This window comes from Pistacia vera, unplaced genomic scaffold (genome assembly GCF_008641045.1).
Source record: "Pistacia vera cultivar Batoury unplaced genomic scaffold, PisVer_v2 Contig365, whole genome shotgun sequence".
NCBI lineage: Eukaryota > Viridiplantae > Streptophyta > Magnoliopsida > Sapindales > Anacardiaceae > Pistacia > Pistacia vera.
Genome location: NW_022196185.1, coordinates 393,103 through 420,616, shown reverse-complemented (window position 1 = coordinate 420,616; position 27,514 = coordinate 393,103). Strand labels below are relative to the sequence as shown.

Here is a 27,514-nt window from a genome sequence, read left to right as displayed (position 1 = left end):
TGTTAACACCACATAACTGACAAATGAAAAATATTCACGTTTATTACATGGATCATATTTTCCACTGGAATTGTCCTATTCCATTCCCGAAACTTGACTTTAAAGCAAATTCCACATCCACCAAACGACATATGAATACAACTTAAAACATAATGAATACTACTAACAACTAAAAAGGACACAGTGAAGCATCATTTGGATGAATAACTATACAAGGCCGCCAAGAGTCACTAAAAAAAAAAATCAAAGGATTTCACCTATTCCAAAATAGTTATGCTACCTTACTGGTCGGGTAACATGCTTAGATCCATCCTTTGGTTACAATTAGCTATCTTTTGGTTATATGTATCAATGTGTTAATAGAATTGCTGGACCAATACAAATAGCATTAAATTGGTTCCATGAAACAATGTGCTAGCTAGAGAATTATTACATGCGTAACCGAAACATAGCTAGTTGTAACAAAACAATCATGTCTGGTAATGTTACCGGGCTGGTACTACAAAAACACCCAGTCCAGAAAGTACCTATTGATGAATAAGAAAAAACTCGGCAATGACTTAGAAACACTGTACAAAGCCCCTAATTTTTTTTTTTTTTCTAATTATATGCATTTTGTCGGAAACCAAATAACAAGAAAGCTACAGTCTAACACAATGCTTTTTCTCTCACAAGCATTTCATCGAACACATGGTCTAATAGAGAAACTCGTCAATCATACAGCAAAGATAACGAAGTTAGAATCACAAAACGCTAACGGGTCATAACATGAAAGATAAATTACCTAAATATGCGCAGATCCTACTTTGGTTTCCGGGAAAAAACAGAGGGAAAATAAGAAGAAAAAAAAATGTTTATACAAGGTTTTAAGAGTTCAAATTCTCGTTCCTTTGGTTTTCCTATGTTTTCTTAGCAAACAAACCAATAATAAAATCAAATGAAGTGGAGGAAAAGGTTACCTGAAATTTGTTCTGTGGTTAGGGGTTCACGGCTACTGGGTTAAGCTCAAAACAGAGGAACAGAGAGAAGAGTGGAAAAACTCTGCAGTAACTGCTGGTACCGTAAAAATAGTACATTAATATTTAATATTTAATTATAATTAATGTAATAATGACATATCAAGAAGACAAGAAGTATATAGATGAAAAATTACTCCACTCCATTTACATTTTTGTAAGATCAGAAGGGAATCGTTGACACCTTCAAAATCATAAATCAAGGGACCATGATGGAAACATTGTACAAGCAAAACCAACTTATAATAGAGTCCAAAACGAAATAAAATTGAAGAAATACCAGAAAAGAAGAACAAACAATAGAGAAAGAGGATAAGGAACAAAGAAATAAGTAAATGTCAACGTTATTTGTTATACTGAGATATGGGATGAGCTTGAATCAGAAGAAAATCTTATCCGAATTGCTGAAAACTACTTGCTTGGTCTGTAAATGTCTCAACAAGGCATGCAAAGTTTGAAACATAACTTGACCAACACAATCCCATCACAAAAAGTTTAAAGAAGTCACAATCCTTACAGCAAATTGAGTATTAAATTTCAATCTAAATCAATTTGATACCAGCATCCCTCAAAGAATCAATCACCGCCTTCACTTTACCGTGATATCTCTGTTCTTTTTTCAAGGCAACAGTAACGGCAGGAATGTCCTTGAGAAGCAACCGCTCAGCCAGAATTTTCCCAATCTTGGCGGCTGCAGCAACGTCCCGAGTAGACTCCATGGTTGGCCTCAGAGCCTTTTCTTGTGAACTTGCTGAACAAGCTACTGTGGCAGTTGGTGAGTGGAAAACTTGGGCACTCACATATTTGTTTGTGAAGTTCGTCTTCAGGACATAGGGCTTCAGATACTTGGTGATTCTTGGTGGCCTAACAGGTGGAGGAATAACCATCTCTGTTTTGCAAATAGAGAACAGATTGAACCTTTAGTACAGACTCGAACTATAAAAAGGCTTTAATTACTCACTCAAAGATTCAAGAAGGGGAAAATGTTTACAATTACACCAGTGAATTCAATAAGCAAGATGATCAAAATGCATTAGTTATTGACTGAAATCAAAAGAAAAGTGTAACAAAAGCTTGTTATACAGAATTTGCCTAACTCTTGTGTTATCTACTGTCAACTACTGAAAACAATAGTTGATAGAAAATGTAGTTCTTCTTTTTCCTAGCCAAAAAAGAAAAAAAAAAAAAAACCCTACTAGAAAGAATAGGCCACAGCCTTCCAAGCCTTTTTTGTGGAATGAGGAATTAAAAGCTCTTTAGACAGTTTATGTAAAGGAAAAATACTTATGGACCATTGGTTTCAGGGGTGTTTCACTCGCATGATAAATCCAAAGGCAAGATAGAGAAACAAATCAAGACTTCATAAGCTCCATAGACTGTAGAAACCCACGGTATCATAAAAAACAATCATTACATCCTTTCAACATCTAACAAACAAATGAACAGAACCAAACTCTAGTTCTCTTAACAGTTCAATGGTAATGTTAACATATGTCAAAAACTAGAATGCTAATAGCAAACCTCTTTTCTTTTTTCATTTTTCTTTGGAAGAATAAGCAAGTAGACAACAAGACATGGGGGCTTTTGTATACAAATAATATGACATGATGTTTGACATTCATAGACTAATGCGCTTGGAGAGACACACATTACAAGCTAAAACTTCTCCTGTAAAGGGCAATCTCCACAAGATTCAAAGAAGTATGTTAACCCACATAACTGACAAATGAAAATTTCACAGTTATTACATGGATCATATTTTCGCAAGTTCCTATTCCATTCCCGAAACTTGACTTTAAAGCAAATTCCACATCCACCAAACGACATATGAATACAACTTAAAACATAATGAATACTACTAACAACTAAAAAGGACACAGTGAAGCATCATTTGGATGAATAACTATACAAGGCCGCCAAGAGTCACTAAAAAAAAAAATCAAAGGATTTCACCTATTCCAAAATAGTTATGCTAACTTACTGGTCGGGTAACATGCTTAGATCCATCCTTTGGTTACAATTAGCTATCTTTCGGTTATATGTATCAATGAGTTAATAGAATTGCTGGACCAATACAAATAGCATTAAATTGGTTCAATGAAACAATGTGCTAGCTAGAGAATTATTACATGCGTAACCGAATCATAGCTAGTTGTAACAAAACAATCATGTCTGGTAATGTTACCGGGCTGGTACTACAAAAACACCCAGTCCAGAAAGTACCTATTGATGAATAAGAAACAACTCGGCAATGACTAAGAAACACTGTACAAAGCCCCTAATTTTTTTTTTTTTCCTAATTATATGCATTTTGTCAGAAACCAAATAACAAGAAAGCTACAGTCTAACACAATGCTTTTTCTCTCACAAGCATTTCATCGAACACATGGTCTAATAGAGAAACTCGTCAATCATACAGCAAAGATAACGAAGTTAGAATCACAAAACGCTAACGGGTCATAATATGAAAGATAAATTACCTAAATATGCGCAGATCCTACTTTGGTTTCCGGGAAAAAACAGAGGGAAAATAAGAAGAAGAAAAAATATGTTTATATAAGTTTTTAAGAGTTCAAATTCTCGTTCCTTTGGTTTTCCTATGTTTTCTTAGCAAACAAACCAATAATAAAATCAAATGAAGTGGAGGAAAAGGTTACCTGAAATTTGTTCTGTGGTTAGGGGTTCACGGCTACTGGGTTAAGCTCAAAACAGAGGAACAGAGAGAAGAGTGGAAAAACTCTGCAGTAACTGCTGGTACCGTAAAAATAGTACATTAATATTTAATATTTAATTATAATTAATGTAATAATGACATATCAAGAAGACAAGAAGTATATAGATGAAAAATTACTCCACTCCATTTACATTTTTGTAAGATCAGAAGGGAATCGTTGACACCTTCAATTACTTTTATGAAGACTCAAATGATGTGAGATTCAGAACTTACCTCTCTACAGAACTTGATTATTGGTAGTCGTAACCAAATTCAATCACTCAGCACTGCACAGCAGTGAGGATGACGATGACACGGGCAACGCTTTAGAAGCCTCCAGTCTTTAGATATTTATGGGCTTCAAAAATTGGTGTCCCTCCCAAAAGGGGCTTTAATTGGGCTTCATAAATTAGTGTCTTGAAGCCCTTTGAGAGAGGCACCAATTTATGAAGCCCATAAATATCTAAAGACTGGCGGCTGAGCCTCGCCATGGCATGTTATCGTCATCCTCAATGCTGTGCAGAGTGATTCAATTTGGTTACAACCACCAATAGTCAAGTTCTGCAGAGAGGTGAGATATTGAAGCCCCTTTGGGAGAGACACCAATTTCATTTCAAATTATATAGATATAAAAATATTGATCATATTGTAAAAATCATGTTGTATATTTTACTAGAACTAATATATTGATGAGATTAAATCAAATATTTGACATCAGGAACCTCAACTGGGTACTGGTGAATGCATCCTGACCAAGCATTAGAATTCTCCTGTTTCAGGTTTGAAATACATTTCCAGACTGCACTGTTACACTTGAACCCACTTCCAAGCCCCAATTGCCAAATTGTATCCACTCTTTTAACCCTACCTTTTGCCTCAAGGTACCCAAGTGCATACCAAATTGATGATGAAGATGTGTTCCCAAACCTGTAAAGTTTCATTTTTGAAGCCTCCACATCCCTCTCTTTCAGCTTCAGGTTCTCCCTGATGGCATCAATCACTGCTTTCCCTCCAGTATGCATATAGAAATGCTCAAAAGCCTTCCTGAGATTGGGTATATGAAGACCTCTTTTTCTTGCAGGAGACCAGATTTTCCTCCAGATTAATGATAAGCCATATTAGATGAGCTCCGAATATGGAAGTACTAAAGCTGCCAGGTTTGCGAGGTTTGTTTTCAGGGATTCGCCAACCACTTGCAGGATTGATCTTGATAAGGAAACTCCTGTGTTGCCTTCGTCGTCAGGTTCCTGGAAAACACATTTGTATGCGCTATCTTTAGAGCCCAGTTGAGTTCTAACTAAATATTTAAGCTCGTATTTGGATATGTGTTCGATTCGAGTGTAAAATAGCTGCACCTTCCATCCGAAACAAGCAGTTTGCGAGCAACATAGACTTGATTTTCCCTTGGTACATAATCAAACATACTGATTCCATGCTCAGGACAAGAACCGTTGAGTTCTTGTGGACTTTGAGAAGGCCTTTGGCTAACGAAATCGACAAGATTCCTCTGCTGCACCCCATTCCAGAGAGATTAAAGCTCATCACATCGCTTCTGAGTCCGAATCTATTGATTATCATTACAGCTAGAGATGGAGTAGGACACACAACGTTACAATTTGTGATTAAGATATCTATGTTTCTCGGTTTTAATTTGAGCTTGGCAAAGAGTTTATTGACAACCGAAAACACCACCATTTCGAACTCTTCCGTACTGGTATTCAACAAGCGATCAGATGGGACCAAATGTATCGCACTGTGTACATAGCATTCGTTTACTATACCGATCTTTCAATAATTTTGGTTTATAGTAATATTACTATTGCCGCTGCAATGACAGCAACTGCAACAACTGGGATCTCAACAAGGCTAGAGTTTTCTGAAATTATACTTTCCATTGACAAAGCTGAACTCAATTTGGGAACTGCATAACTGTACCATATAATATATAAATTTGTTAATCTGGGTTGAGTATGTGAGTCCTTTTTTAAGCAGAAACTTGCAAATGAAATGGACTACCAGCCATGGCGCATCTATTGATTACTAATTTCCACACTAGTAAACATTAAACATCAAATTGTATATAAATTATATCAGACCAATTTATGGCTATGGATATGCTGTTAAGCAATGGCCCTACAAGTCTCCGAATTGGGACTAAACCTACCCAACAGCTGGGCCATAGAACATTAATGATCTTAGTACAAAGAAAATAACAGAGAACAGAGATGAAAGAACAAGAAGCTGGACCTCTACATTGAAAGACAATGATTTAGAAGGCCTATTAAATTTTGCCAAGAAGAGACTGATGGGCATCTCAGCCTTTTTATTAAAACAATAAATCAGTAACCATCATATTATAATGTTGGAGGTTGATCAGGTTCTGGCGTGAGGGATATATACTGAATCTAATACATGTGATATAATGATTATGTGTTGGAACCTCGAGATCTGAGCATTGCGTGTAGAGAGAGTGCAGCACTTAATTCTTCTTCTTCTTGTTCTCCATTATATTACCCAGCTCTGTGTCTTTATTGATCATTGAGTGTTTTGACCATTGCTTGCATTTTAAGGTTCTGCATATCTGGGCAGGCATTTCTGCGTTTCTTGTCCCCTCCCATTTCAATTTCCGATACCTTTATGGCCTATCAAAATAAGTCTTCTCACTTACAAAGGGAACCCGAACAGAGTCCCCCACTTTCTATGCCAAAAAGTATTGCGAAAGTACCCTTTATAGACCCTCATATTTTTCTTGATTCTGCTGGCAAAACCTTTCTTAGTTTTACCTATAGCCTTCATCAACCTTACGCCATTTACCCTCTTTACTTGTTTGCCAAATGGTACTTGCTCATTCGTCTTGTTTCTCTCCTCCTGTAGCTCACGTTTCCTCCGTACCATTACCACAGAAGATAGATTCACAAGTACATTTGTGTGCATCATCTCATCTAGCTAGAAGGAGCAAAATTTTGTTGCAAAAGCAGAGAGTGTGTATATGTCACATGCCTTTACACGATTTTCCCAAATGATTTATGCATTAAAATCAAATTGGTATTCTTTATTTGGATAGATATTCTGTATGCATGCCACTTAAGTTAACATGAAATTTGATTATTGGTCGGATGCATATACATTTTTTTTCTGCAGAAAGATCAATTTCGAAGTCTGGTTCTGTAGCACATAATTAACAATTTTGATTGCCGCATTGATTAAGGCAGTCCATATTTGGTGAGATATTAGTTACTGTACACTTTGACTCTCCATTTTAACCTCAAAACAGCTCCATCTGTATGTCTATATATAGATGTAATGTTACCTTTCAGCCTGTTTTTAGGCTTTCTTTGTAGCAAAATAGTAATTCAAAGATATAAAAAATGGCCCTCGCCCCTCGGCTACTGCCAAAAATTAAACATGTGGATTGAGAAGTACATGCATGTGTCACAAATCTGACAAATGTCTTCAATTTAATTACCCTGCCAAAGCTAAAAACTAAAAAACTCCATTAAAGCTGACAAATAATATTACTATAATCATGGTGTCATATTCAACAAAAACCTGCAGATATCTACAAGATTAAGCTCATTTGCAGTGAAAAAGAGAGTGTGAAGTGGAAAAGTTGTATATCTGTATTTACCTGGAGGATTGATAGACCGGCAGAGAGCGAAATTAAGGGTGAGGAACTCATGTTGGAGAAGGGGAGCACGTGCAAGTTCTGTACTACACAAGACAAAGATCGATGGATGCATGAGATATATCGAGAAGTACATGTGCACGTGCCCTGCTTCTCCAACAAGAGCTACTCACCCACCTGGAGTTCTATATGCAAACGATAATACAGATGAAGAAAGCGAGAGCGAGATCGAGAGAGAGAGTGAGAGTTAGCTAAGAAGTAGTAGAAGCAAAGTCATGCATGCATATATATATATACAAGTTTCTGTAAGAGAGAGAGAGAGAGGGAGAGAGGGAGGGAAAGAGAATTAAAGAGATTGAGTCTTCAAGTGGGCATTCTTTAAAGACCCTTAAGAGAAAAAGGCAATCAAAGATATAATTCATATTCACTTTTTCAAGCTCTGCCATGTAGAAACAGCCATGAATGCCCATTTGTCCATTTATTCAATCTTGATGGCATTTGAATTCTTTGAAAAATAAAATTACGAAAAAAATAAAAACCCTTATGAGAAGTTTGAAAAATATGACTGATTAATCAATTGCAGGTATTCAGATGATGATCACCATCACTCTCTCTTTGAAAGAGTGGAAAATACTGACCAATTAAAGTTTAATGGAGAGTTGCACGTGTTGTGCACGAGCTTAATTTGAAGAAGAAGGAAGGAAAATTTTTGAAGAAGACTTGATAGCATGGCATAAAAGATTTGACTTACAATTTGACAAGTACCAGTGAATCTTATTCTTACCGGTTTGATCAACAGTTTTATATGATATATTATTAATTACGTAAGAATTGGGTCAGTTTGAGATACTTCCTGCCGCCAAAATAGCATTCCCCTCTTTCTTTTTACTTCTTTTAAACCGACGTCTGCTTACTGTTCCCTATCATCATAAATTCTCTCTTAAAACTAGATTTTCAACAAATTAATCCTACATCATATCCTTTATAGACTATTCCAAGGGAGAAATCAAGTTGAATTGAGTCCAGTATCTGATTAATTGAACTCGACTCGAACATTATAGTACCGAATTCAAGCTTGAGAAATTGAGTTTGAATTCAAACTCGGTACCTAAAATTGGAATTTGAGTTCGAATTCGAGTTGGTATAACTGAATTTTATTCGAGTTCGAGAATACGAGTTTCAATCGAATTCGAATATTCAAACTGTAGATATCTATATGTTTTTTTTTCCAAAATTTCCCATTAGAACTAACTGTTAAAAGTGATGAAAGGGGTGTTTATGTTTCGCTGTAGATATAGTTCTAGTTAATAAATATTTCCATGAAAAGATGATGATCTTTTTGACCAAGAAAAAATGGTAGTAATAGAGAGCAGAAGAGACACTTAATTTGGAGTCTGGCATAAGAAGATTGGATGGTGGTGGGGGGTGGTCTGGTCTGGTGACAGCATGCAGTAGTAGCTGGTACTGGTTAATTTTTGCAGAGATTGCACGTTGGGGTTGCGTGTTGGACGCAAGTTTTTTGCGTAAATAGAGATGGAAATTGAACAAGTTTTGTTTTGTTGGTTTTGGGAAGAGCAGAGAGAGTTCCTAGGTGGATTTGATTCTCCAACTTTGGCATGGTATGGTAGCTACATTATTTATTATCAATATTTTGCTTTACCTTCTTTCATTATTCATTTCCCATCCATTATTCAAACCCTCTTAACTACAAGATATTGACAATTCAAATATTATTAACTTCTTCGTGCAAAGTTTGGTCTAATATTGTTGGCATGTTCGGTTGCAACAAATTATATATTAATTAATTTCGTCCTATAAGATTTTTGACTTGGNAGTAGCTGGTACTGGTTAATTTTTGCAGAGATTGCACGTTGGGGTTGCGTGTTGGACGCAAGTTTTTTGCGTAAATAGAGATGGAAATTGAACAAGTTTTGTTTTGTTGGTTTTGGGAAGAGCAGAGAGAGTTCCTAGGTGGATTTGATTCTCCAACTTTGGCATGGTATGGTAGCTACATTATTTATTATCAATATTTTGCTTTACCTTCTTTCATTATTCATTTCCCATCCATTATTCAAGCCCTCTTAATTACAAGATATTGACAATTCAAATATTATTAACTTCTTCGTGCAAAGTTTGGTCTAATATTGTTGGCATGTTCGGTTGCAACAAATTATATATTAATTAATTTCGTCCTATAAGATTTTTGACTAGGGGTGAGCATGGGTAAATGGTAGAATTGGAACCGGCCTCATTAGGGTTTGGTTTCAGTTCTGACAAATTGGAACTGGTAATTCCCAAGTCCGGTTCTAGTTTCAACACAATTGGAACTGAGATCTGGGTACTCAGAAAAGAATTGGGATTGAATTTATTTTTTGTAAATTATTAGGGGTGTATTTGTAATTTTTTTTAAATAGGGGGTAATAATTAACCTCGGTACCTAGACCTAGAACGGGAACCTATGTTTCAAGTTCTGGTTCAAGGTTTCCGTTTCCAAATCTTAAGAACCAACTGATTCCAAATTTTAAGAACTGACCGGTTTCAGTTTTGGTTCCTTAAAAAAATGTAGGGTTCCTTAAAAGATAAAGATTATATATAGAACTATCAAATAGTTCAGATTGGAGGCAACGTTATTTGCACTGTAGATTCTCAATTCAATGTCGATAAAAGAAACTTTCATGCTTTATCAAGCTAGAACAATTAAGCATTCTGCATACTGGGTTGGAATTAAATCAAGCAATTTGGCTACGATTGATTAGGTTTACATTGATGCTTCTATTGAGACTCAGAGGGTCTTCTCTAAGGCGTCATGTTTTTGTTGTAATTTTTTAATTACCATCTATATCAGTACTGTATATGGATCCAATTCCAAGCTATATATATATATATATTCTTTATTAAGATCAGTCTATGATTCATGAAACAGAAAGAAACTCTCCAAGCAAAGGAAGATTCTGTAAAATCCATTGAAAGGTGTCAGAACTTCGTGATGGAGAGGCAAGAGAAGCAACTTGGTTGCTGAGTATGCCAAGAGGAAAAGAACAAAGAGCTTTGTAGTGAAAATGTATTTGATTGATATGTTTCTCATGTACAATTTACATCAATTTATACAAGAAAGAACAGACCTGTAAGGAAATGTAACTAAAGAAACAAGTAAACGACATTTTCCCAGCCAAATAATAGTTTAATGATATTTTTTTACCCACAGACTTTTAAAATATTACTTTATTACCTAAATTTATATTCCGTTTCTGATTCCAACATTGTTGTGATCCCACACCACTATCATTCTCTTCCTCAATCATCACTCACCAAAACCTCTCAAACCCTATTCCTGTCGACCTCGTCAATCGCTGACAATCAAACCATTAGAGTTTGCATAGCCACCCCTCTTAAGTCAAGTTTCGATCAATCCCAACCATGAAAACCCAACCTTCCACCATCAAAAGATTAATTGGTCTCCCCTCTTTAAAAACCCTAACAACTTGGACTGAGTTTGTTCTTCATTCACCGTCGGAATATAAATTAAGATAGTAAAATGATATTTTAAAATTCTGTTCGTGGGAAAGTGTCATCAAACCATTATTTGGGTGGGAAAAAGTCATTAACTCTTAAAGAAAATAATGTCATGATCCCTATAATAAGGTAACAGCATAATATCCGATATACATACTCCAATTAGAACCATATTGCATCTCCATTTAATGCATAATATCCTCATTCCATGTCAACAAAAGGAATTGTAATAATCGACGTACATATATATCCTACAATCACATTAGGGAAATTCTGTTATTGGTTCTTCAATGGCCTGTTGGAGGTAGAGCTGGCACTGGGCCGTGATGTACCTAAAATTCAAGGCCCATCGTGTTGTGGGCCGTGCCGTGCCAAGACCCAAAGAAATTTGTGCTTTGTTGTGTCGTGTCAAGGCCCACAGAAATTCGTGTCTTGTCGTGCTGTGCCAAGGCCCACCAAAATTCATGCCTTGTCGTGCAATGCCATGGGCTGACTCACGTGCTTTGTGAGCATGCCTATAAATTTTTTTTAATATTTATAAATTGTGGTAATTTTGAATTATTATTTTATATGTTATATTTAATGATATTTTATATTTGTATTAATTAAAAAAAATATATAATCACTATAAAAAATAATAAAATAATGAGATATTGAAATATTAATTGAATTTCAACACTTTTTACTACTTATAAGTTATAATTATAAATTATATATACAAATTTAGAAATTAGGATTAAGAATTATCATACATCTTCATTTTTATTAATTTTATTAATTATAAATTATAAATACAAATTTAGAAATTAAGCTATTTTTTTTAAGTATTTTTTTTTTTTCATGTCGTGCTGACCCTCATGCCTTTTTTAAGGCCCACGGCACAGCCTGCATGATCGTGAGTCATGCCGTTCCATGTTTTTTTTTGTGTCATGTCTTGTTGTGTTGTGTTTTTTTCCTATCATGCCATGGGCTGACACGGCCCACCGCCAGTTGGAGATACTCATTGTAATGGAATGATGTTTGATGGATTGGAAAGCAGTCTATCTTCAATGGCCTGTTTGCATTCCATTATTATTTGTTGCTCAAATGGAACCATCTATATCAGTAATCAAGCCAAGTAGATGATGTTTTTAAGAGAATTGATTGCCTTAACAGCATTCTGTATTTGGCTTTAACAACATCGGAAGTGGAAGCTAGATTTGACTAAAACTATTATTCATGCTTGCATATATGTATTTATGCTAAATATAATGGTTCAAAATTCAAATAGAGAGCACATAATGGTTGGAATAGATAGACAAAATTATGCAATATTATTAACCAATAACTGCTCTACAAAACTAAATTAAGGGATTAAAACATTGAAGCTTTGGGAAGATGTCATGGATGAGCCATGATGCCATGGTGTTATAAGCTTTCTGAGTCAAATGAACACCATCCCAGCTGATGTGATCATCGGGATTGGGACACACTGGAACATCAGGACCTCCACAGTCTCTTGTTAGATTAAAATTATATTCACCTCCAACTCCGCAGCAAGCTTTTTGCACTGATTTAACATCAAAACCTGTTTAATTTTATACAAAGTTTCGTAAGTTTCCTATTAAGAGATGTGAAAAAGATTAATGAATAAACTTACGAAGCAAACTAGCTTGGCGTAGAAGCCCCAAGAATGTGTTGTAATAATCGCCATATACAATAACGATGTTAGGGTATTGTAGTTTGAGTTCTTGAATGGCTTGTTGAAGGCGCTCATTGTGATACATTGAAAAGTTGTTCAACCCCTTCAGGCAATGGAGCTCATCATAAGCAGTAGAATCATTGGTTTGGAATCCAGTTAGATAGATTGGGAAGCAACCAATGGGAAATATTCCCGGAATAATAACTCTAAGAGCCCCACTCTCAATTACTCTCTGCAACCAAACCAGTTAAACAATCAGTACCGTTGAGAAATTAACTCTAATACCCATAAAATTATGAGGAATGAAGAAGAAGAGTTACAGTAGCAGCATCTTTAATGGCTTGGACAACATCAGACACCATGGCCGTGACCTCCTCGAGGGTTTTGCCTTGAAACAGTGCATAACCGTAATCGTTTCCTCCAATCTCCCCAACCATGAACAAAGACCTTTTAAGTTTCTCATGACAGTCTATTAATCATAATTAACAAATACTTAGCACTTAATTCATACAAAGACCTTTTAAGTTTCTCATGACAGTCTATTAATCATAATTAACAAATACTTAGTACTTAATTCATACATATATGATTTAATACATCTAATTTAAATGAAGCAGGCACTGACCTTTATCATCGTAACAGATTCCATTGAAATAGGTGAACATCCAGTCAAGCTGAGTACTGAGAGAAGAGTTGGTGACTGAGGCTACAATCCTTTTCTCTAATAAAACATCCACAGGCAAAGCAGTTGAACCAGCAACTGCAAAATTCATTCCATGGCCATGACTGAATGTTGCGTTGGGATTCAAGTAGGCATCAAGCAAGGGGACACCAGCCGATTGAGCTACAAAATTATAAATTATAATGCATCATCATTAAGCACACAGAGAGGCATAAATAAAGTAGCATACTGTAAAGATAGAATCAAATAAAAAGAAAAAGGCTAACTGATCAAACTTTAGTATATTGTCAGTTGGTGATCACGTTGTTGATTCTTTTACTCTAAATCTCAAAACTAACCCAACAAACAGAAGTTAATGGCTTACCAATATAATCAATCATCAATAACCCGTTTGAGCATCTCCCAGTTGCTTTCTTGAAGAAGTTTTGTCCATAAGGAAGCGAGGCAAACCGTGATTGAGGGCTCTCGCGAATCAGATTTCCCGTGTCAGCAATCGAGTCGCCAAGTTGATATATGGCGTCAAACTTACAATCTTGCAGAGTAAGAGCATTGCATTGAGGAGGAGGGAAAAGAAGAAAGAGAGATATGAAAGCAAGAACAAAAGAAAAGAACATGTTGCTGAAAGTCTTAGACATAACGCAATCAAATCAGATCAAAGAAAGAAGATGAATAACTCTGGCTACGGCGATGGCTATGGCTTTACGAAAGAATTGATAGTAAATTTGTGAAAGGAAAGCCTCGTGCATGTGTTATTATATTCCAATTCCATTCCTTTTCCTTCCCCACGTTGAAGACTGTCCTTAAATATACCAAAATCTTTCCCTTTTTAAATTATTTCTCATATTAAGTATATTTATAGATTTCCATCCATAAATAAGTTTATTTTTATTTTTATTTTTTTGGTAACCGTTCACATCTGTGTAGTTACTTTCTAAATTATTCTCGTTAAGTATATTTATAGATTTCCATCCATAAATAAGTTTATTTTTTTATTATTTTGGTAACCGTTTCACATCCGTATAGTTACTTACTTACTTTTTAAACTATTCTCAATAAATAAGTATATTTATAGATTTCCATCCATAAATAAGTTTATTTTTTTTAATATATATATATATATATTGTAATTGGGTATCTGAGTTAGCTTACGCGCACCTTAACTAATCTTTAGGATCCATTGAACACTCTACAAGCTCAAAGAACCAGGTAAGTCACAATATCATTATGGTAGATGACCTCAAGGTTTGAATCTAAAAACTTAAGAAATTGATTAAACCTCCTTAACTTTTAAGTCAACCCCTCGAAATTTATAAATAGTTTTATTTTTATTACCAATAAATTGAGACTTGCCATGGACCAATGGAAGAATGATTGAAACTTTTTTTCCATTTATGAAAGCTTTAGTTTTATCAATAAAAGTTCACGTGTTATCCCATTTTTTTATCCTCGACTAACTTAGTCAAGAGGCCAGTCCTTAGGTCTGGACAATTCGACTAGTGACATCATGCTGATAATATAACGTAATAAAATTTTAAAACTCTAATAATTAATAAAACAAGACATTCCTTACCTAACTCGATAGTTGAACCGTGATTCAATACTGTTCCATCGATTCAATCTTAGATCAATGGCTAAAATGAGTTTTAACCATTCAATGGACCGGATGAGGAACTAGTCAGGTTTTTAAAACCATGTGGTACTTATCATTAGATGTACTTTCATAAAGCTTTAAACGATCAGTCATATCAAAAGACAAAAAGGGCCCTAAAGAACTGGAGTTAAAAATGGGCTTAGAAATATAATTAAATGGATAATGGGCCAGGCTCAGAAATGGGCTTTGAAAAAGGAGGGGTGTTGCGAGAATCGAACTCGCGACCTCTCGCACCCGAAGCGAGAATCATACCACTAGACCAAACACCCACGTCGGTCCAGACCAAAAATTTATTTAAATATCAACAAAATCTAGGAGAGACGACGTCGTTAATTATTACGGCGAGAGGGAGAAATTGGGGTTTCACGGTTCCATTACTCCTAATTCCAAATTCCAGCTCTTTCCCTGTGAAGCTTAAAATTTTGATTCCATTAATCAAGTTTTTCTGTAATTGAGTTTTAATGGCGGCTAACGACAACGTACGTATCACTCCCTCAACTCAATTTCGTTTGTTGTTTTAAATTAAAGTTTGAATTTTTGATATAGTTGATGCGATTATATGATTTTTTTGATAAATCTGTTCAGCAGGTTGCTGGAGTCGATAACACTTTCAGGAGAAAATTCGACAGAGAAGAGTATTTAGAACGAGCTCGCGAGCGTGAAAAACAAGTTTGTTATTTATTTATTTATTTAATATTTTTCTTTTTTTTTTTAATTTTAGGTTTCTGTTTTGCTTGATAACTTTTTTTCTTTCTTATTTAGGAGTCGGATGGCCGAGTTAAATCGAAATGTAAGTTGTTTCTTCTTTATTGGGTATTTAGTTGGATTGGGTAAACATTGATATATATTATTATTATTATTATTTTGGCAGCAAAGGGTCCTCCAGTGCAGAGGAAGCCTTTGAAGCATAGGGACTATATAGTGGACCTTGAATCTCGATTGGGTAAAACTCAAGTGAGTTCATCTTTCTTTTTTTGTTTATTTTGTATATCTGTGCCTTTTTCATTATTAATTATCATGTTAAGTGCTGAATATTAAGTGCTGAATGGTTTCGAAAAGTTATAATTTGATGACTAGTTATTGATTTGCAAAAGGAGGAAAGTAGAAGCATCACCTGTGATATAGTTAGGCTAAATGATTAATGGGAGTGGTCCATGAGTAATATATGTATTTGTGAGAAGTAAACGTTTAAAAACAACTAATATATGGAGATTGCCTATTTGGTTAACAAAATGAACGAGTACTTGCAGGCAACCCACTGATTAGTACTCTACTAAGAAGAGTTCAAGGAAGGGAAATGAAAGTAGTAACACTGTGTTGGTTGCTGTGATAAATTATATTTTAGGTTAGCTGCTGCTATCTTTAAATAGGTTTAGTGAACTGTGTGTTAAGATGTTTGATTCAGGATTGTGTTGTTTGCGAAAGTCTTGATTACTATCGATATTGGTGTCTCGCATTGTGCACTATATCTACTTAGAGGTTGATTTAGGAGTTGCTGCATGTTGACTGAGTAAATAATTTTTTTGGATAATCTTGTTATCATCAGATCAATATTTGCGTTTTGTGCTCACATGTTTCTGATAGTCCTTCCTGATTTCTTATAGTTTGTTATACTGATCTATCTCATTCTGTATTTTGTGCAGGTTGTTACTCCAATAGCTCCATTAAGCCAACAGGTGTGCTTACCACTATTCTTATGTATTTTTGGTCTTTTGTTTATTAATCAATTTGAGGTTTTCTGAGTTATCTCTCACTATTGTTTCAATCTCTATGATTGCACCTGTAACTGTGTAGATAACTGTTAAAATTGCTTCAACTGTCTGATCTGACCACTTCAGTAGATAACTGGTTATGCTTGATCAGGTTTTGTCATAATGGACAAAACTAATAGTAAAGGAGGTCTGTGTCAGAGTTTTCAACCAAGGAAATCTATATTATGATAAATAAACCAACAGGAGAGATTGGTGATATTATCCCTAAACAAAATTTTACGGTGGTTGTCTACAATTGCCTCGATGAGCTTTGCCCCTTGCACCACCTGGCTAGACATATATGCCCTATATGTTCTATGATTTCAGGCAGTTATCTCTAGGCAGAGATGGTGGCTTGGATTATTCTTAGCTGTTCTACATCTGTTTAATGAAAGTAGAATCATTACTTTGTCATTATATAATATTTCTTCTCTTTATCTATAATCTGTTTTCTTGCAGGCTGGATATTACTGTTCTGTTTGCGAGTGTGTAGTAAAGGATTCTGCCAACTACTTGGATCATATCAATGGAAAGAAACGTATGTAGTCATCTATACACTTGCTTTGTTCTATTAAACTATCCACAATCACTCATCTACTTGATCGATTGGTTGTGTTCTCTAGATCAAAGAGCTTTGGGTATGTCAATGCGGGTTGAACGAGCATCTCTTGATCAGGTACACCTTTAGAAGTATTCTTTATTTTGAAATGATATGACGGTTATATAACCACTGAAGATGTTTAATGGAGAAAACTAAGATGGCTATGAAAGCTTAAACAAACCAGAAAACAGGAAAAGCTATAAAACTGTAATTAATGATTTTTGTTTTGGGCACATGTGCCATGTGTGGATGTATGTTCTGGAAGAAAACTAATGTTTGTGAAATGTATAGAGTAAAAATATTCCCAATTCTTGGGAGTATCAAAAGTTGTGGGAAACCTTTCCTGGATGTGATTATTGTTTAGGCTTAGTACTTAGTTTTTCTGATATTCCATATTTGTGTGAAGGTACGGGAGCGTTTTGAAATCCTCAAGAAGCGGAAAGACCCTAGCAGCTTCACAGAGCAAGGTAAGGCATTGATGGAAATATCTAGAGTAAAAAAGAATAGGTAAAGATTTAATTGATTGTGGAAATTGACATCTTGCTGTTTTAATGCCTTAGATCTTGATGCCCGAATCAGCAAACAGCAGGAAGAAGAGGAGGAACGGAAGCGTCAACGCCGAGAAAGAAAGAAAGAGAAGAAGGTTAGCACCATAATATTGCTCATGACTAGTATTTATGAGATTGTAAAATATTCAAACTAATTTAAGGTCATGAGCGGATATGCGATCTTTTTCTTCCCAATCTGCTGATTGTTTTATTCAACAGTGGTTTGTGGTTCAGATTGGTTGCTATTTGCCTATCAAACAAATGGTTTCCTATACAAATCTTATTCAAGTTTAAAGTGCCAAGTATATTAGACTTCTGTAGATTTATCTTTGCTAGTATACAGACTTACTGTTGGTTCCCAATTGAAAAAACGTAGAGATTGAACACTAAGCAAGGACAATGGTTTCATTTATTTTTCATTTTACTGGTAAAGTATGGCTGATTGTTCTTCACTTTTTGGGTTCAGAAAGAGAAAGAAGTAGAAGAGGAAACTGAAATTGATCCTGACATTGCAGCTATGATGGGATTCGGCAGTTTTCATGCGTCGAAAAAGTGAGACAAATGCTTGAACTTTCCTTTGATATTATAGGAGTGAGTTTCATTCACCCATGTAATAGTCTTTTTAATGACTTACAATGGTGTAAAAGAATATAGCTCTCTGACCTTCTGCAAGTTGTAACTTTTCATATCCGAAGAGTGTGTACTATTGTGGGTGCAGTTTAACATGATCCCAATTTTTAGTTGCCAAAACTGTATGATGTTGGATTTCTTTTTCAAACAATAGATGCTCAGATGCAGCCCTTATGCCCTTTGGACATCCTTAAATTCTATTGTAGCCCAGTGTTCTCATAAAATATAAAAACAACCCTCTGTAGTTATTAAAAGCACCCCTCCATGTACAGATTGAATAATATTATGAACTTTGACTCAAAAATTACATGAGCAGGACGGTGAATGATGGAAAACAGATTGGTGTAACCAAGGGAAAAAGCATGACCAGAAACAAGCACCATTAATATGTTATATTGTTATACACAATATTCCCAGTATAAATATTTGGTTGTATTGAGCTTGATGATTGCTCAACCAGCATAGTCAGTGTACATACTAAGTTCTCAATCAACTTAGACCATACTATAATCATATACAATTAAGATATTGAAGGCAACTAAATTCATGCAGGTCAACCGAATTCCTGCATGCTTTTGGGTTAACTGGGTTGGTTTTTGGGGTAACTTGGTTTTCCATTTCTTGCGGTGGCAATAATGGCATTGAATTGATTTATTTTTAACAAATTAAATATTGGGGAATTATCTTATAATTAAATTAATGTTATCAGAAGTTGATTTTGTAAAAATTTTATGAGCGTGTAATGTAAAGTTATTATATGTTATAAGGGAGTTTTCTATTTTCTGTATTTATTCATATTACTAAATAAATTAGTTTAAAATAATAACATATTATTCAGTTAAAAATATCTTCATTGAAATTACTCTTACAATATTTATTGTGTTATGATCACCTAGTTGAAGCGCGTTGCTTAAGAAAGTTGTTTTAACATCTGTTTGTTTGAATAATTGGAATAATTGGTTGGGATCTACTATAGTTGTACAGACATTATCTAGGTTGGAAATGATATACTGAATCTCCTAATCATATTAATTAGAAATTACAGAATATACTAGCATAATTTGAAAATTATACAATATAAATAGTATCCTAAGACTTGATTAAAATAATAAATTAGAAAATATTTAATTTAATGTTCAATTAATAATTAACAATAACATGTAGACACTTGCAACAATTATAAAATCCTATGTAGCTTTCAAATAGCAAGTGTTTTATGATTATATGGATGTATAAATTCAATTTAAATTAAGAAAGAAAAATTATACAATTAAGTTGTGAATATTATATAATAACGTTGGTAGTGTTATTGTAATCGTTTCGTTCCGTCCATTTTCTTCCTTGCAAAAGGATTGTAATCCTGCATTTAAAAGCAACAATGAACAGATCTTCCATTGAAATCGAGCGCAAGATCCTGCGCCTTCTTCATGGTCACAAAACCCGAACCCAACTCACTCAAATCCACGCTCATTTTCTCCGCCACGGCCTTCACCATTCCAACCAAATCCTATCTCATTTCGTTTCCGTATGTGGTACCCTCAACAAGATGAATTACGCAGTTTCAATCTTTAAACAAAGCCAAAATCCCAACATTATCCTCTTCAATTCCATGATCAAAGCCTATTCACGTAACGGGCCTTTTGAAGAGTCTCTGAACTTGTTTTCTGCGATGAAAAGTCGTGGCATTTGGCCTGATGAGTACACATTTTCGCCATTGCTTAAGGCGTGTGTAAGTGTTTCTGATGTTAGAGATGGCCAATGTGTTCATGGAGAGGTTATTAGAAGTGGGTTTGAGTGTTTTGGATCACTGAGGATTGGGATTGTTGAGTTGTATACAAAGTTTGATGAGATGGGGCATGCTATGAAGGTGTTTGATGAAATGGGTCAAAGAGATGTGATCGTTTGGAATTTGATGATTCGTGGGTTTTGTAAAAGAGGAGATGTCGAGACGGGGTTGCATCTTTTCAGGGAAATGAGTGAGAGAAGTGTTGTTTCTTGGAATTCAATGATTTCTTACTTATCACAGAGTGGGATGGATAGTGAAGCTTTGAAATTATTTCATGAAATGCGTGATCAAGGATTTGAGTTAGATGAGGCAACTATTGTTAATGTATTGCCTGTTTGTGCTCGTTTGGGAGCTGTTGATGTTGGGGAGTGGATTCATTCTTATGCTAAATCAAGTGGCCTTTATCAGAATATTGTTTCAGTTGAAAATGCGTTAGTTGATTTTTATTGTAAGTGTGGAATTTTGGAGACTGCTAGAAAGATTTTTAGTGAAATGCCTAAAAAAAATGTGATTTCTTGGAATGCCATGATTTCAGGCCTGGCTTTCAATGGAAGGGGTGAGCTCGGCGTTGAATTTTTTGAGCAGATGATGACGGAAGGTTTGACTCCTAATCCCACTACTTTTTTGGGTGTTCTAACGTGTTGTGCTCATGCTGGGATGGTGGAAAAAGGGTGGGAGTTGTTTGCTTCAATGACTGAAAGGCACCATGTAGAGCCAAATCTCGAGCATTATGGATGCATGGTTGATGTCCTTGGACGTAGTGGATGTGTTAGAGAAGCTTATGACCTGATTACAAGCATGAGTATTAGGCCAAATGCTACTTTATGGGGTGCCCTGCTAAGTGCTTGCCGAACTCATGGTGATGTAGAACTTGCAGAACATGCTGTTAAAGAGCTTATTAATCTTGAGCCATGGAATTCTGGTAATTATGTTTTATTATCGAATATTTATGCAGAAGAGGGGAAGTGGGATGGTGTTGAGAAGGTAAGAGTGTTGATGAGAGAAAAGAGTATAAAAAAATCACCAGGCGAGAGTGCTATCAGATAATTACACAATACTGGTTCAACTATACAGTGTTCCCCCTATAATGAGATTTTCAATTTCCCTACTGGATGGAATGTATATCCTGTGGATCTTTCATTCATGAAGAATAGCGATGAGTTGCTGCGAAAGCCAAGCAAGCTCTCTTCTCTTGGTAATGTGTCTTCATTTCTGTCCTTACGAATGATGATAATGTGGGAGATGTGAGGGTAAATGGAAATGAATTCGACAATGAGATGAGAGAACTTAAACAACTCAGTTTTCTATGGAACCACGGATCTTATTTTCCTAGTTTACTGCTAGTTTTATCTCTACCTGTATGTTCACTTGCAAGAATTTTTGTGGTATGGAGAGTTAAGAATCTCAGAATCTCAAATATTGTTACGGTAAACAAGAATGTATTTCCTCTAGCAATGAGGATACATATATAAAAGATATACTGAGGAGGCCTAAACGCTGAAGGATGAAGTAAACATGATTAGTGAAAGTATAGTGGGGAAAGCAAACATGTTTACAATTTATATTAGGAAGAATGTTCATCTTCGACAATAATTGAATGGTATTGCAAAGGCTTTGACTATAAAAGAGCATATTACAAGTTTTACGTTTTTGGTTTACAAGTTTCAAGTTATGAGTTTACAAGTTTCACGTTGATGTATAGTTAAAGTGACATATTGCGACAAAACGCTCTTGCAAATTATGACAAGTTGGCCTAAATGTAGAAAGGATGAAGAATTGAATTTGGATTTATCTTGATATAGACTTTCCTGAAATTTGAAGGATCTTGTAAAAGATATGTAATTTACTCATTAGTAAGATCCAGTGTAAAGTCATGTCATAGTAAAGTTTCATAAAATAAGCTACCTATGGAGCTATAACGAGTCGGGGCTGCCTGCAGAGACGGATGCACATGGTTGACGATAGTAGTTCTAATCTCTCAGAATGAATAATGGTATGGGTACGTGACAGAAGCACGAAATTGTTTCCAGGGGGTTAAATAGTAAAGTTTGTCAACTAGGTTATGAAAAAAAAAAATAAACGTATAAGGGGTGAAATTATATACTTGCACATAAATTTCAATACGTGTAATATAGCAGAAACCTGAAGGTTTGCGCTAATATAAAACCCCCTAATGTATTAGGAATAACCCTACACCTCGTAACATTAGCAAAAGTTAACAAAGAAACCATAACGTTTAGGTAACTATGCATACGTTTGGTTCAAGGATTGTTGTATTACTGAAAATGCTACATTAATGAAATATAGATTATCTTGAATATTACTAGAAATGTTTAGGAAAATATGTTTGGTTGGTTGGAATAACTTAGTGGGTATGTTATATTAATATATTTGGTTGGGATGAATAAATTGGTGGGTATATCATATAATTTACTAAATTGTCCTCCTTTTTAAATATCAATATGATATTATTTTTTGAATAATTTTTTTAATCCCTACATTTCATATTTAGCTAAAATACCCCAACAACAAAAAAAGTATAAAACTTAACAAAAACACCCTCCACCCATCCCAAGCCATTGCTAGTGGCCTACCAGCAGCGTCGACGGCAGCGAAAGTGGAGATCTGACCGTAAAACAATGGCTGTGAAAGGCCAGATCTGGCTGTTTCCGACCATGGATGTGCACGGCCGGCCATATATGGCCAGTTGTGTGCCATTCCGTCGTTGTCGGTAGTGGTTCCCAACAGTTGGCTGTGGTGGCTATGGCCAAATCCAGCCACCACCCTTAGGTAATGTTTTTAAATTTCAAGGGTATTTATGTCCTAAAAACTTTGTATATAAAGATAAAATAGTTAATTGATATTTTTGTAAATTGTTTTTAAAACGAGGGCATTATTATCCTAAAATTTTATTAATAAGAGGTATAATTTTAACAAAAATAGGATTATCAAGTAATCTTACAATACCTAAGAAAATTGAGGTAATCAGATTACCTCCTATATTACCAACAATAACTGTTGGTATTGGAAAATTATCGGAATCTTCTATTACTTGACAACTAAACGTAGTAATCAAGTAATATTAAATAATATTACCTCAGTAATTCTATATAACCTCCAACCAAACACACCTTAAGAGATTTAGGGTTAATCCTGATACTCCTTAAAGGGTTTAGACTGTTGGATACAATGTTATTGGAATATTATTCATAGGTTAAAGATATTTATAACTGCACCCTCTATGCCACCAAGTTAGCCTATAATTTAGGGGATCCATAAAATTATCAAAAAATTAACTTTTAAATTATGGTTACTCTACAGTCTACAATACTAAAAATGGGTAGTTAACTGTAGGAGTAACATAATACTTATTAAAAAGAAAAAAATACACCATATTCCCTATATTATCTAAAACCATTAAATTTATGTCTATTCTCACGTTTAAATCACTGAAATACATACACCATATTCTTCCAAAAGTATGTATCATTATCTCACGAATCATTGTAAGGAGTTTGTTGAAACCCATGAAAAAGAATAATATTAGATGTATAAACTTTTTCATACAAACTAATGTATCTTAAAATGAAAAGATAAATACACATAAAAAATCAAACTCATTAAATATTCAATAAATTAGGTGAATGATGTGTCAATTAAAGAATAGTGTCATATCAGTTTGTATATTTAATATAAGATTATGGCTCGAAAATGAAGAGATTAGAATTATCATACTTGTTTATATACCTTTTTGTTTTTATTTTTTTGATGATTGGAGTTATCCGGACCAACTTACGTGTATATTAACTAATCCTCTAAAACTCTCAAATTGACAATTGAGTAAACTCTCAATGATTACCTCTATTAATAACTCTGACAAATCAAACTCGATACTTTTTAAATAATATCCATGGCCGCTTTGTTTATATACTTGTTTATTACTATTCCAATTTACAATCATTCTTGTTTTTCATTAGATTGATCATGTCAAATCATAATTGATTGTGATTATGAGTTGAAAATTTGACATACTTCTCATCGCGAAAGTTTCAGATATGGATTTTTAATATTTAATGGCGTGAGTTTCAGACGACCGTGGATTTAGGTATTTAGGTGGTTGTCTGGCATCTCTTGTAAGAAATCCTAATATATTAAAGAAATAGATAAAGAATTATTTGGTTTGAAAACACAACTCGTTGCCCAAGTCGTGAGTTGAATAAAAAGAGAGGGAAACACTATCAGGCTTTGCTTCAATTAAGTTTTAACCCTGGTTAGGCATTTTTCTGGGAGCGGCCTTTTCCCTTTTGTACTGCAGTTCTGTAAGGGGCTAAGAAGGTTTAATTAGAACTATGCAAATATAAAAAACATACAACAGAACAGACAAAACAAATTCAAGTAACTGTGCGACTCTAATAGACAAGATTGTTCAAATTTGATGGGATGAATAATAAAAAGTAGAGGTAATTACCATGATTTGATTTGATTCTACTTGACAAAAACCCAATTTAACAGATTCAACAAGGTTGTCATTTCATGAAGAACTGATTTGAAATGTGTTTAAGATAGATAATTCTAATTTCTTCATTCCATATCCATTATCTTACACTATTTATTTTCTTTTAATAAAATCTCTGTTATTTCCGAAACTTTATGATGAGTTTTACCATTTTATCATACATGGGGTAATTAATGTCTTTAACCAAATAAAGATATATTTTGGCTGCAGAATATAATTTTATTTTAGAAGTGGGTTTCATGGCTTGTAACTGTGACGTTAGTGTGACATTCTAAGCGTCTGTTTGGGAGTTTTTTTTTTACTGGTTTTAGGAGGTTTTTAATTAAATTGGTTTTGGGGTGTTTAAAAACCTCCACTTGCCAGATTTTTAATAGGCTGGTTTTGAGGGGTTTAAAAACCCCCCAAAACCAGTGTAGTGTATTTTGGAGGGGTTTATAAAACACCCCAAATTGGGGTGTTTTGACTGGTTTAAAACTTTTATCCCCAAAAAACCCCTTTCCACTCCCTTTTACAAATCTTTTGCTGCTGTAGATTCTCTCTAGCACACAAATCTCTCAAATCTATCATTGCTGTTCACTTCTCAATAGCACACAATTCTCTTGTTGCTGCACACGAATGGTTTTAATTTGCTGCACACAAAGCCCTTTGCCGCACATGAATGGTTTTAATCTGTCATTGCTGTTCACTTCTCTCTAGCACACAAGTTGGATTGTAGTGTAAACTTTAACAGTGTCCTTGAAAGAATGAGCAAAATAAAGAGCATTGAGAATCAAAAATTTGAGTGGAAGAGAGCAAGTGATGGAATTAGTAATAAGATAATCGCCAAAAAGGAAGATAGGCTTTCTCTTTTCATGTTTTTATACACGGCAAAAGGGTAGACAAACAAAAAGGATCCAAAGAGAGATAGATGTTAACTACTACACAAAAGAATGAATTTATAATTCTTTCAAAAATTATATCATAGCTAAATATATTACTTATGGCTCACATGTTTTACTTTTGATGTAGGAATTGAATTAATTATAAAGTAAATAAAAGCTGTCGTGTGAAAATTGAATTAAGCAAATATTTTAAAGTTGAGCCAAAATTTAGGCATTATTTGTATTTATCAAAGTTAATTCAACAAAAGAGAGTGTTTTAACTTTATGGGCATATATGTAAATTTATCATTTTAAAAAACTGTCAGAACCGTTGGAAAATAAACTCTCAAGCACAGGTTGGGTGTTTTAAAAACCGCTATTAAAAACCCCTCAAAACCGCTACGGTGGTTTACCCTCAAAACCGCTACAATGGTTTACTCTCATAACCGCTACCCCGAAACTCCCAAGCAGACCCTAAGACAAAATTGTCTTATTCATTTATATTTTACTAGGCGTGGAAGCAGGGCCGTCTCTAAAACATTTATGACCCTAGACAAGAGTTACTTTAGGGCCTTCTAATAATATAAGCATATATTAAAAAAAATATTTTAATTATTATTTTTTTTTTTTGGCCTTTTGAGATGCAAAATCACTAGGAGAGGTGAACAGTGATCGGCAGGTTAACAGGGTTAGGCTGGTGGGGGGTTTTAGAGAGTAGATGTTGGAGAAGTGATGAGTGGTGAAATGGGTGATTTCCAATGTCAAGATTGACAAGAAAATGCTTGAGAAGTCACGACCCAAAAGGTATCAGTGGCCGGTGATTGGCAGAGTAAACAGATGAGGTATGATAGGGGTTTTGGTGAGAGGGCTAGGAGAGGAAGATGGTGGTGTCGGGGAAGGCCAACAATGTCGGGTACATGTTGAAAAGGCCAGAAATGGTTGTCGCGCGCAGTGGAGTTGGGTTGCGAGAGTCATCAAAAATTGGCCAAATCGAGGGCTATCAAAGTTGAGAAAACAGTTGGGAAATGATAAGATGATGATTTCGATCGATTTTGGTGAGAAAATCGACCGAAATCAACTCCAAACCACTGGCGGCAGAAGAGGGTTGGAGATGATTTATGTAAATATCGAATTTTGGGATTGAATTAGAGGTGAGTAATTTGAGATATGTAAATGACTATTTTAGTCTTTCATTGTTAAAAGAGATTCAATGTGTTAATTTATGGGTGTAAATTGGAATATACGAAACTAGAGATACAAACTTGCTATTTTGTCAAACTTTGGGTGAGAATATATGTAAAAAGTTTATAATAAATTTAGGCTTTTTTGGCTTTTTTTTAGGGGTCTCTTGCCTTGGATAAGAAATTATAAACCATTTTCATTTTTGTAAGATATTAAAAAAAAAAAAAAAAAAAATTTATAAAAAATTTGGACCCCATTTTTGGGGGGCGTGGAAGTAAAGTTAGAAGTAAAAAAGCAAAGAAAATAGACTCGACTCACCGGAAAAATACTCTTCTCATAATATACCTTAAACACTTTCCCCCGTATAACGGCGTAAATACAAGCAGTCAAGCATACAGCAACAGATGCAAAATTCAAAATTTTTATTCATTAATTAACATATCATCCATCTCGTGGAAGCCCCGACTTGTTTTTATTCCAAAAGTTGTTTATCCTTTCAGGGATCTTAATGTTCTTCATCTTTTCTGCTAGCATTTCGTATGTTTCCGTATCGTTTAATGGGAGATGTTGATGGACTACCACAATGGANGAAAAATACTCTTCTCATAATATACCTTAAACACTTTCCCCCCGTATAACGGCGTAAATACAAGCAGTCAAGCATACAACAACAGATGCAAAATTCAAAATTTTTATTCATTAATTAACATATCATCCATCTCGTGGAAGCCCCGACTTGTTTTTATTCCAAAAGTTGTT

General features: G+C 34.7%; 4 protein-coding genes, 1 non-coding gene and 1 pseudogene across 10 annotated transcripts; 2 read left to right on the top strand and 4 right to left on the bottom strand.

Moving 5' to 3' along the window:
• Positions 1-1,385: 1,385 nt before the first annotated feature.
• LOC116140207 (50S ribosomal protein L18) lies at positions 1,386-4,049 on the bottom strand. 6 transcript variants are annotated; one of them, XM_031425836.1, is made up of 3 exons: positions 3,964-4,049; positions 3,674-3,764; positions 1,386-1,905 (listed from the first exon to the last, which is right to left on the bottom strand). In XM_031425836.1, exon 3 carries the CDS (start codon positions 1,901-1,903, stop codon positions 1,559-1,561), a length of 345 nt encoding a protein of 114 aa, XP_031281696.1. In that variant the 5' UTR covers positions 1,904-1,905; positions 3,674-3,764; positions 3,964-4,049; the 3' UTR covers positions 1,386-1,558. The 6 variants fall into 6 exon arrangements, with proteins under 6 accessions (XP_031281696.1, XP_031281698.1, XP_031281700.1 ...); XM_031425838.1 differs by having other exon boundaries at positions 3,915-4,048; XM_031425840.1 differs by having other exon boundaries at positions 3,674-3,767; positions 3,964-4,044.
• Positions 4,050-4,424: 375 nt separating this feature from the next.
• Positions 4,425-5,424, bottom strand: LOC116140201 (annotated as a pseudogene).
• Positions 5,425-12,207: 6,783 nt separating this feature from the next.
• LOC116140199 (acetylajmalan esterase-like) lies at positions 12,208-13,961 on the bottom strand. The gene is made up of 5 exons (XM_031425827.1): positions 13,595-13,961; positions 13,174-13,392; positions 12,869-13,017; positions 12,507-12,780; positions 12,208-12,434 (listed from the first exon to the last, which is right to left on the bottom strand). The coding sequence occupies exons 1-5, from the start codon at positions 13,863-13,865 to the stop codon at positions 12,208-12,210; spliced, it is 1,140 nt and encodes a 379-aa protein (XP_031281687.1). The 5' UTR covers positions 13,866-13,961.
• A 1,117-nt stretch (positions 13,962-15,078) lies between these two features.
• Positions 15,079-15,150, bottom strand: TRNAP-CGG. The gene has a single exon. It is a non-coding gene; the product is annotated as a tRNA-Pro (tRNA).
• Positions 15,151-15,183: 33 nt separating this feature from the next.
• On the top strand, positions 15,184-18,536 carry LOC116140214 (zinc finger matrin-type protein 2). The gene is made up of 10 exons (XM_031425847.1): positions 15,184-15,360; positions 15,470-15,550; positions 15,644-15,671; positions 15,753-15,835; positions 16,525-16,557; positions 17,092-17,170; positions 17,256-17,308; positions 17,640-17,700; positions 17,794-17,876; positions 18,248-18,536. The coding sequence occupies exons 1-10, from the start codon at positions 15,343-15,345 to the stop codon at positions 18,335-18,337; spliced, it is 609 nt and encodes a 202-aa protein (XP_031281707.1). The 5' UTR covers positions 15,184-15,342; the 3' UTR covers positions 18,338-18,536.
• A 1,240-nt stretch (positions 18,537-19,776) lies between these two features.
• LOC116140217 (pentatricopeptide repeat-containing protein At1g09190-like) lies at positions 19,777-21,802 on the top strand. The gene has a single exon (XM_031425851.1). The coding sequence runs from the start codon at positions 19,790-19,792 to the stop codon at positions 21,242-21,244; it is 1,455 nt and encodes a 484-aa protein (XP_031281711.1). The 5' UTR covers positions 19,777-19,789; the 3' UTR covers positions 21,245-21,802.
• Positions 21,803-27,514: the final 5,712 nt, after the last annotated feature.